The 11,034-nt window shown below is 33.0% G+C and overlaps 1 protein-coding gene across 1 annotated transcript; it reads left to right on the top strand.

Annotated features, from left to right (window-relative positions):
* Positions 1-9,459: 9,459 nt before the first annotated feature.
* On the top strand, positions 9,460-10,966 carry LOC18432317 (protein MAIN-LIKE 1). Its single transcript, XM_006842426.3, has 2 exons — positions 9,460-9,879; positions 10,817-10,966. The coding sequence occupies exons 1-2, from the start codon at positions 9,460-9,462 to the stop codon at positions 10,964-10,966; spliced, it is 570 nt and encodes a 189-aa protein (XP_006842489.3).
* The last annotated feature ends 68 nt before the right edge of the window (positions 10,967-11,034 follow it).

The following is an 11,034-nucleotide window of genomic DNA, read 5'->3' as shown; positions in this document are numbered from 1 at the left end:
CTTAATTTTTTTTATTTTTTTTTTAAGTATAATGGTACCCAAAAATAAATATTGGGTTATTATGTGCTTGTGGAGGTACAGGACCACCGTATGATCGTATCATGGAATACCAAACGGCACTACACTGCTTTGGTGCTCAAATGCATTGTTTTAAGCCAGGTGGTGCTTTTAAAACATTGAAATCAATGAAACCATTGTTTTAAAATTTTTATGTCGGATGAACCGAGCAAGCTAATCCAGATCGATTATCGGACTGATTCTCCTAGGTGAGAACCGGTCAATAAGAAAATAAAAATAGAAAAAAAAAAAGAATAAAATACAAATCATGGGAATTGAGAGATCCACATCGCCATTCCCGACATAATAATCATCATGGAACTGGCTTATTGTTTCATAGGACTAACCTAATTCTTAGTTTCAATCGAGAACCGGATCAATTGCAGCCAATTCCAATTCGAATCGGCTTGTCCCGTCCAAATCGGTGGGTTTTGAATCACCAATTGTAACTCCAAATTAACAATGAAGAATTGGAGTCCACTTCCCCCGTACAGAGAGTGTTTTCCTTTTAAAAGTCTAATTACCTTGGTAGCCCCTTAATTTTTGCCATTAATCACAAGTGCCCTAATAATTGACAATGCAACCACTTTCTAACGGATAAAGTTTATATTAGTTTGCAACTTCATACTGCAGAAAAACTCAACAAATCTATTGAAAAAAGTTTTTATGATGTAAACCATCTAATTAATCATCTTAACCTCAAAATGTACGGTGTAGAAAAAAATATTTTAAAGTTGAAAAATGGTACATCTTTTAATATACTATCTAGACCATCCATTCCCAAGATTTTTAGCTATATGTAAATTTGTTTGATTTGTATTGTTTTTTTAGTTTTAAATTTCATAATTAGATATAAAATAGATTTTCATGCCATCATTAAAATTTTCAAGACCAAAATTACATAACTTGAAGTGTGCTTTACTTGGACTGTTTAAAGTTGACCCATATATAAACTACAAAAAAAATGAAATAAATAAAGCCTATTTGATTACCATTCTTGGTTTAGCCTATTCGATTACCATTCTTTTTTTATTGTTTTTGGGTGAATTAGTCTTGGTTGATTGAATTAGACTAATCAACCTCTTTTTGAAACCAACCACATAACAATAACGTCTTTTTTTATTCTCTCTCAGGACAAGTTTAAGTCATAAACCAAAGGTGGTATGCTGATTTGGAGTTTAAGATGCCATTGAATTATTGCAAATTCTCCGACATGTACTGGTGTGGACACAATCTCAACCTAGACGCCACAGTGGGGGTGTAAACAAAAGATGGTCTAGACTTCGCTTCATATATACTAGAAGACGGTCTGACACACTATATGCAAGATAAGTTTTATTGGATAAATGAGAGAAACGTAGTCTTAGAGGAGGGCATTTTTGTCTTAAACATTATGATTTTTGCTTAGGGATGGGGGTACAAAAATAAATAGTATTGGAATTAGTGTTGTAGTTTAAAAAATCTTTTTTTTTTTATGTATGTACGAGGGGACGGGAGGGGGGCGGGGGATATTAGAAACTGCATTTCTATATATTTGAGCCTTAGGCACCCATGGAAGAATATTTCAAAATACTGTAGAAAACTCTCTCTTTATTGATTAATCAATAATATACAAGACTCTGTATAAATATACGACCAGTAATAGTTAAAGATAAATACCAACAGTTATGGATTGACACTATCTAATATAATCAAGAGATATGTATCCATACAGATGCATATATCCACATTGATATGTATCAATATGATACATATTCATATCCATATGTTAACATATGATATATATAAATTTTCCTATTTCTAATTGTTCAAACTTTTTTTATGATTTCTATTTAGTTTTAGCTAATTTTGGCCAAAATACATATATTTTAATTAAAGTAAAGACAACTTTTTCATAAATATGTATTTATAGGTAAACTTGCCTGTAAGTTTATATCAAATAACATTACGATGGACACTCACATGTAACAAATAATTCATGATGAGAATAACTCTATTGAAACAATAATTTATCAATCAATGATAATCGATATGTCGAAATAGGTCCTTAGCCGAGTAAAATTGGTTCTTATGGAAAGAAGGCTGGCAGTTTGAAGTCGAGTAAAATGGGTGGGGGAGGGAGGGGAGCATGCCTATAAAGTTAGGTACATGGGATGTAAAAACTGTATTTTTTTATATTTGGGCCTTAGGCCCATGGAAGAATATTTTAAAATACTGCATATAACTCTCTTTTTATTGATTATTCAATAATATACAAGACTATGTATAAATATATAGCTAGTAATAGTTAAAGATATATACGAACAGTTATGGATTGACACCACCTAATCTTATCAAGAGATATGTATCCATACATGCATATATCCATACTGATATGCATCAATATGATACATATTCATATCCATACGTTAACAGGGGATATATATAATTTTTCAATTTCTAATTAGAGTAATGATCTTGTAGGACCCTCCCTCACTCATGTGTGTAGGACCCAAATGATCACCATTAAAGTTAGCACGGATCTCTATAAAAGTTATCACACGGGTGTGTGACTTGAGTTTTCTATAAATCCGTGTCAAATTTAATAGTGATCATCTGGGTCCTACCCACATGGGTGGGGGAGGGTCCTATATGGTCATTTATCTTCTAATTATTCAAACCTTTTTTATGATTTCTAATTAGTTTTAGCTAATTTTGGCCAAAATACATATACTTTCAATAAAGTAAAAACAACATTTTCATAAATCTGTATTTATAGGCAAACTTGCCTATAAGTATACATCAAATAACATTACGATGGATACTCTCATATAACAAATAATTCATTATGAGAATAACTTTATTGAAACAACAAATTATCAATGATAACCGATATGTCCAAGCCGAGTAAAATTTGTTTTTATGGAAAGCAGGCTGGCAGTTTGAAGTTGAGATGAACCAAATGAGACGCAAATGTTACGAGAACTCGATACTAAAATCATTTTCATCGTCTTAATCTACAAGGAATTAAGCTCTCTCTCATAACTTAATCTCTATTGCTTTATGTATTGATTAAAAGTATTTATATTTTATTAAAATCAAGGATTTTTACAAAAAAAATAACAACAATTAGTCTGCAATTCTAAATGAAGAGAGCCAGATGCACTCATGAATAAATCTTCTCAATTAAACTTATGTTTAGTTAACAAATCTGCATCTTCACCAGCTTTCTTATAGACATGCACAGAGGAAATCATCATGCTCTTATAGATGTCAACTACTACAATTACACAGTCCTCAGTTTCCAAAGGACCATTTACTAGGTTTAGGTCTGCATTGGACCAGCGTTCACAAAATCGAATCCGAACGGTTAAATGGACATGGCCAAGAAGCGATTTAACCAGCCTAACCGGTAAAGCGACTAATTCAACCATTCTAATCCGGACAAGTTCCGAGCGGTAAAAAAAGTGTTGAAAAAATAAAAAATAAATATAAAAAAATATACTAAAATATGAAAAGCATATAAATAATGATTATAACAAAACATATTCAAATGAGGTTGAAAATTAATGAAAAAAATAGAGTTTAATGAATCGATTTTGAATTAAAGTGAGTATCAATGACAAAAACTATTTTTAATATTGACCATAATGTAAAGAATATTAAAAAATACGTTACAAACCAAATTCTTTATTTTGGGGAATTTATATAACATTTTTTTGATTTTTTTTTTAAATACCAATCGATCATCAAAACCGGAACCACCTACTGGCCAGTTCCGATCTAACCAGGCGATTAGCGGTTAGATCGCCCGATTTTTCTAACAATGCATTAGACCCATAAGAGTTAAAGTAAACCGACACAGACCTAATTGCTAAGTTGATGGGGCATGCTAGGAGCTAGACCCAGGTTGGGAGGTCAACCTGACCCTATAGATGGGCCTTAGGGGACTGGGCTTGGAACTAACATATCACGCTTGTGAATGGTAACTTAGAGTTTGGAGAAGAGAGAAAGAGATTGGAGAACCTAGAGAGAGAGAGAGAGAGAGAGAGAGAGAGAGAGAGAGAGGAATTGCTCTCATAATCACTTGGTGGAGGGTCGTTGATATCCAAAGAAGTTTGAGGAAAGGAACAAGGCTTCTTTGTGGCAAAAGGAAAAAATCCATGAGAGAGAATTAACACTAAAAAAAGAAAAGAAAATCCATGAGGGAGAATCACTTAGAATGAAAGAAAGCATAAAGCCAAAGGAACACAGGGTAGAGGCTTCAATCAACTCGCATTCGTTTAAAAAACTAGCAGAATTGATTACCTTGTCACATTCATGTCACAAATGACCAAAATAACCATTTCTGTCAACGTGCCTTGAATGCCATGCTTGTGCTCCCATGTGCGTTTGTTTGGCAGAAGTTTCCGCTTCCGAGGCCAAAATCCCATTTGAACTCCAATGTGGGGCATGGCTTTCATCTTTATTCATTTTTATAAAGTCTCTTGTCCACCTCATATGGATATTGGAAGCACCTTTTCAATACTTCAAGTTAAACATGGTCACATTCAAAGGTCGTAAAACAGTTTTGTATTTTAAAATAATATTTATTTAGAATTTGGGGTACAAATATATATTTTTATATGATATTCTAAATAAATAAAAGTTTGAATAAAAGAATTATCCAAAAATACCTTTAAAAATTTTCAGAAATATTTTTCTCAATTTTTAATATTAAAATTTTAATAATTTTGTTTCATGCATCATATAGAAATTAATTTACATCTTAAATTTTATACAAGTACCATTTTAAGTAAAATAAAAAATAAAAAAAGAAACCATGTTTTTTTAGGGTTCAATCTCAAGGGCACCGTAGACCTTATACCCCCACTTTTTTTCTCATTTAAAAAAAAAAAAAATAGCCTCTTCTTTACCCCATCTCAGCTTCGGAAGTTGAAACTTTGGTCGAATAAACATGTTAGAAAGAGTTTTAAATGCCCTCCTAACAATGAGGGGCAATATTGTCATATTGCGAGGGGTTTCATGCAAACAGTAAAGATGCAGCCGTTGCTTTCGTCTGACTTATGTCTCCCAAAAAAACCAGGTCGTTCCAACTTCCAACCCCCTCATTCCGTGAGAGTCTAGAGAGAGAGAGAGAGAGAGATTAAATGGTGTTGGATGGGATTTAATTAGGTGGACCGACTTTAGTAGGATTTCTATACATTGGTTTGGCTACTTTTTAGAAGGTGTCATACAAATTTAGGGGTATTTCCTTTAACAAATAAACACTCAGTCTAGAGAGAGAGAGAGAGAGAGAGAGAAAGAGAGGAGCCTTCAGTAGGATAGTGTGAGGCCGTGAGGCCCCTTTGGTAGGATTTGTACTGCGACAGGAAAGAGGTGTTTAAAAAGAGAGAGAGAGAGAGAGAGAGAGAGAAAAACAATGGAAGGAGAAGCATCAGGGCGTCGTAGAAGCTTTGGAGACCGCCACAGTTCTCTACTGGACCATTACGAGCGTCTCTCCCTCCAAGTTCAACTCGACCAAGCCATTTTGGGCCGCAACTTCAGCATGCCCGGAACCATCCGTCTCCTCGATCCGTCGGCTCTCATCGCTCCACCCTCCTCATCAAATAGTCTATCGAGATCTCTGAAAAAACTTGTAAGCAGAGTTTTCAGAACGAAGGCTCGTCCTGAGAAGGACCACCAAAATTTGGAGGATCACCAATTATGGGGCAACATATTTAGGGGCCATACCTGCTCTAAGAGACGCCAGTAAGACACAGTTCTTAGAAGGAAAAAGCTCGTTTAGAAAGGACCCAAACCTGGAGGACCTTCACAATTGGAGTTTTCAATGATAACCACTTCTCAAGCTGTGTAACATGGACGCATGTGTAAATGGTATACAAAAAAAAAGTATTTTATGGTTTGGTTGATTTTTTATTTTTTTTACAATTTTTACTGTTTTTTTTGTTTTTTTAGGTGATATTATAGACGGTAGAAATCCTAAATCATATATTTTTTAATGGCAATCTAAAATATAACAATGCAACTTCTCATTTGAAAAATCTATCTTCAAATAAGCATCCTAGTTTCTTAGAAACTACAAAAAAAATGACTCACCTAAATCCCTTGAACTTCTCTCTCTATCTCTCACCTAGGACTTCTTTCTATGAGGATATTATTGATTACTTTTTCTTTTTTTAAGGGGTGTGATTGTTATAAGAGGTTGAGATCGTGGTGGTAGTACCACTTGAGTCTCAACTGCCGCTCTAGATTTCCATTCCATCGTTAATTATTTTTTAAAAAAATTGAGTAGGGCTTGTATTCCCACTGATCTCCACAAAAAAACAAACAAACAAAAAATTTAAGACAATCAAAATAAGGCGTGCTTCTAAATCTTGTGAAAAAAAATGTATTTTGAGTGCTGAAAACACTTAGATTTGAAAAGCTACTTTCACATCTAAATATGAAATTTAAAGCCCAAGAAAGGTGTAAATCAAGTAAATCTATAAGCACTTAAAAAATTTGAAAATAAATGATGAAGACAGTATGTTATTTTAAAAATTTTTCTTCTTTTTTTTTCATATAATCATGCATCAATTTTGAAACAAGATTTTAAAAGTGAACCTTACATTCTGCGCTATAAAATAGACAATGACCTTCTTCCTGGTATTAGCTACTGAACATTATTGGTTTCTGCTTCGAAGTCGAATTGAATGTTAAAAATCTTGGAAGTTTAATCCCCTGATCTCTAAAATCTACACTAAGGGCACACATTTCATGTCTGAGGTCTGCTGCCAGTTCCCTGGCCCTTAAATATTACACATACTCTCTCCAACTCTCTCCAACTTTATATCAATTTTTTTTTAAGGAATAGTGTTCGACTACGCAGGCAAGCCAACCCAGATTCGATCGAGTAACTCGGCTCACTACCCCAGCAAGCCAGATTACTCTGAGTTTGTTGGTCAAGTTTAGGATCTTAAAAAAAATAAAAATTCAAAAAATAAGATTTTTATTATGATCTATTTTTTTTATATTTTCTATCATTTTGGCACATTTTTAGAAGTGTTTGACCATAAATATTTTATTTTTACATTTTTCCTTCTTTTTGAATTATTTCTAAAGGAAAAAGTTTATATAAAGCCTAGCTCTAAACAATCAAATAAGAGCCTACCTCAAAATTTCACTAGAAGAGGTTGTTTTAACGCCCAAATATCCTCAAACTATCATCTTGACATCAAGATGCGTGGACATTAAAAAAAAAAAGATTTCAAGTTTTGGAAATAGTACATATTGTGATGCATTTTTGGATAGCCAATTTTCAAGCTTTTTAAGTATTCATACTTATGCTCGATGTACACTATTTTTGTAGCTTTAAATTTTATAATTAAAGATAAAAATATATCTTAAGGCTATCATAAAGATTTCCAATGTTGAAACCACATTTCTTGACACTATTTGAAGGTGGGCTCTACTTTGATTGTTTAGAGCTTCGACTCTATACAAACCACACCCATTCCTAAAACACCCTCGATCACAATTTGATTTTTTTTCCAATTCTATTTTTCTATAACTTTTTAACATCATTTAAATGTATTTTGTTTAATTTTACACTAAACATATTTTTCATAATTGTTTTTGTATTTTTTAACACTTTGTATTTGGGAAAATTACATAAATATCTGTTATATTTTCCGTTATTACCAAAATACCAAATGCCTTTCGTTATTACTAGAATGTCCGTTTTTTCAATTCATAACGATTTTTTAAAAAAAGATGTATTTACCCTTTTTTGGTTTTTGAACAACTGAAATGTCTGGAATTTTGGCTGTTCAAAAATCAAAAATTTGTTAATTTTGGTTCTTGAACAACCGAAAATAGCTGAGCTGGTTTAAACACTACGAATCCTGCTTCTGTCTGTCTCGTTCAACACTTTGGTGCTCCACTTTCTCTTTTCTGTAATTTTTTCCTTCTCTCTCTCTCTTACCACTCTCACAAGAAAACCTAGTATATAGATTTAGTTACATTTAAAGAGAAGGTTTTTGATGGATTATAACTGCATTTGACATATTTTGAAAGTACTCGATGGATTTCAAATCTATAGTGAAGGTATGTATATAATTATTTGTTGTTCAATTTTATAAGTTTACATTGTATAAGATTATGATTTAGGGTTTCACACTTGAGTAGACGATGTCAATTTAGGGTTTATTTGATGACTTTCACATTTCTATAAGTATGGCAATTCGTTTGAGTGATATTTGGGGTTTTTAAGAAGTGTACACTTTTTCGGTTTTTAAGAATTGTAAATTTGGGGTTTTTTTAGAACTTGAAATTTATACATGAGTTATTGAGTTAAGTTTGCTTTTTAGCTGCCAATTTTAGTTATTTGGAACTAGAAAATTATGTAGATTCATAAAGCACATGTTTTTGTTGTTCAATTTATTTATGAATCATGTTAGTTTTATAGAGAGATTGGATGTACAAAGTTATGAATCTGAAGTTTCCCTTCTTCGTATCATTCTTTTGTTCTTTTTTGTAGGAATTTAGTATTAATGTCTACCATTGAAATTCCTAAAAAAATGTGTTGTATAAGGACTAAAAGTTAAAAGTTTCAAATATCAGTGATCTTTAGTAATCAATGCCTGATCATTGAGAATTTTCAACGGTTTAGGCTAGATTACAAAATTGTAGAATTGGAGTCATTTTTTAACTTAATTCAATTATATAAAGCTTTAATGAAATTTGGCGCTCATTATGAAAAATTCCTGACATTAGTAGATATGGACAATGCTAGTATTTTTCGTGTTGTACAAGGACTGAGCCTTATTAAAAAAAACCTAAATTCATATCTTAAATTTTATTATTAACTTTGATATAGTGTTATCTTAGTAAATAGTTGATTTTTTGATAGATTCAGTAGCTTAAAAATGAAAATTTGTATCTGAATTATGATGCATGTATTAAACATTTTGCAAATGTTTGGGGTTTCAGTGAATATGAATCGTGTCCATCCAAATGGGGGATACTTAGGAGGTCCTCAAGACCCTAGTTTGCTACAGCTACATCCAGAGAAATCATTCTATTTCATATGGGAATGACAAGTTTATGCATATATTCATCTGCTATTTCCATTAGTTTGTTATTTTTTCAATAAATTGTAGTATGTTTGAACATCATACAGGAAGTACATGTATATATATTGTAACTCATATGTTGTCTATTTGTTGTATGCCAAGAAAAACACGAAATAAGAATCGATGGAAATACTTATCAATTAAACGATTGGCATTTAACCAATGAGCAAGTTCCATTAGTGAACACGTCTGGGTGCTCTATCTATTATCTGGCTAGGTCGAATTGATTATCCTTTAGTTGCAGCCAATGCAGAGATGTGGCATTCTGAGACTAATTCTTTTTCATTCTAACATTCAAATTGGTGCTATGACACCTACATTATTTGATGTTTATGAGATATTAGGACTAGTCGTGGATGGCGACCCTATTACATATTATCCAATTAGTGACCTCCGAGAGTTCATAGAAAACAATTTAGGTATAGTCCCCACTAGAGGCAACGTGGCAGTCATCAAGTACTCATGGTTGAAAGCCAACTTTCGCACATTGCTACCTGAAGTTCCTAGATATACTCGAGCCTACCTACTCTTCCTCATTAGTGTCACCATTTTCACAGATCCATTGCAGGCAACAGTGTCAATAAGGTATTTACAATTCCTTGAGCATATTGTAGAAGTCGGCAGAAATGCTTGGGGTGCTGCAGCCCTTGCATATCTATATCGTTCCATTGCAAATGTTTATACTTTCAAGCGAAGACATTTGAATAGTTCAACCACTCTTATGCAAGTAAATATATTTTTCGTATCTAACATAAACATAATAGTTTAGACTACATTCCAAAAATAATTATTTCTTATCATATCTTGATATAATGCAGTGCTGATCTTATGAGCATATTATATATGTGAGGCCCAAACCACATGGTATCTCTCCAAATATGTATAGGGCAAAAAGATGGGAGCCACCAAAGAATAATTATGGCAATCCACATAACCTGATGCCTCCCATTAGACAATAATTCGATAACCTCCAACCTAATGAGGTTAGTGTGTACTTGGATATTACAATATTTATTATGGATTAATTTTCATTGTTTTTAAGTATTTGTAGATGTTTGTTGATTGATTGTCGTATGTGTGATTTCATATCATATGACAAGTAACATGAAATCCCTATTCCAAGCCGGATGATGTCATTTCAGAGGATAGGTAGCAGGCACTTGAAACTGCAATGTGCTTAACGACCATGATATTTGACGATATTGCTGAGCCATATATGTCGGATCGTGTGTATCGGCAATTTGGAAGGTATTCCAATAAATCCCATATATATTGGTTAGAGGTCTAGTAGACAAGGTGGGCAGCGATATTGGAGAAATGTAAATTTTGACAAAATCCATCATTGGTTGATTCGACATGAGCGCATGATACCAGGCATTGAAGTGGATACTGCCAATGGGTTGCCATCAGAGGAGTATAAGGCTTAGTACAACCAAGTGACCCATCATATTATCCATAATGTCACTAACCACCAAAAGACATAATGCAACCAATTAACTGGAAAGAAGAAGATGTGGTTTATGCACATGAACCACATTGTATAGACATTAAGGTTATGAGGACCAGTTGGTTTATATTGACCTAAAAATTATTTCAATTTTGTACTTACCTATTAGTTCCATGAAATTGTTTAAATATTATATTTACTTATCTTGTTTTTGAAGGTTAGTGCAGTTCAGGCTAGTATAGTTATGTTAGCAAAGGCACTTGCACTTAGACAAAAGTGGTATCCTGAAGTTTATAATTGTGTTAACAACGCGTTTGAAATGCTATCATTTGTGCATCAGTATGAAACATTTACAATGTCAAGTTAATGAAGAAGCCGCACGTGACGAGCCCATAAGTGGTGTAGTGGGTAAACATAGTCATGTTGCAGAAGACC

This window comes from Amborella trichopoda, chromosome 8, assembly GCF_054954075.1.
Source record: "Amborella trichopoda isolate Santa Cruz 75 chromosome 8, AtrichopodaSantaCruz75HAP2 v2.0, whole genome shotgun sequence".
NCBI classification, from domain to species: domain Eukaryota; kingdom Viridiplantae; phylum Streptophyta; class Magnoliopsida; order Amborellales; family Amborellaceae; genus Amborella; species Amborella trichopoda.
Note: the sequence above shows the minus strand (reverse complement) of the source record. Positions and strands in the feature narration are given on the sequence as shown.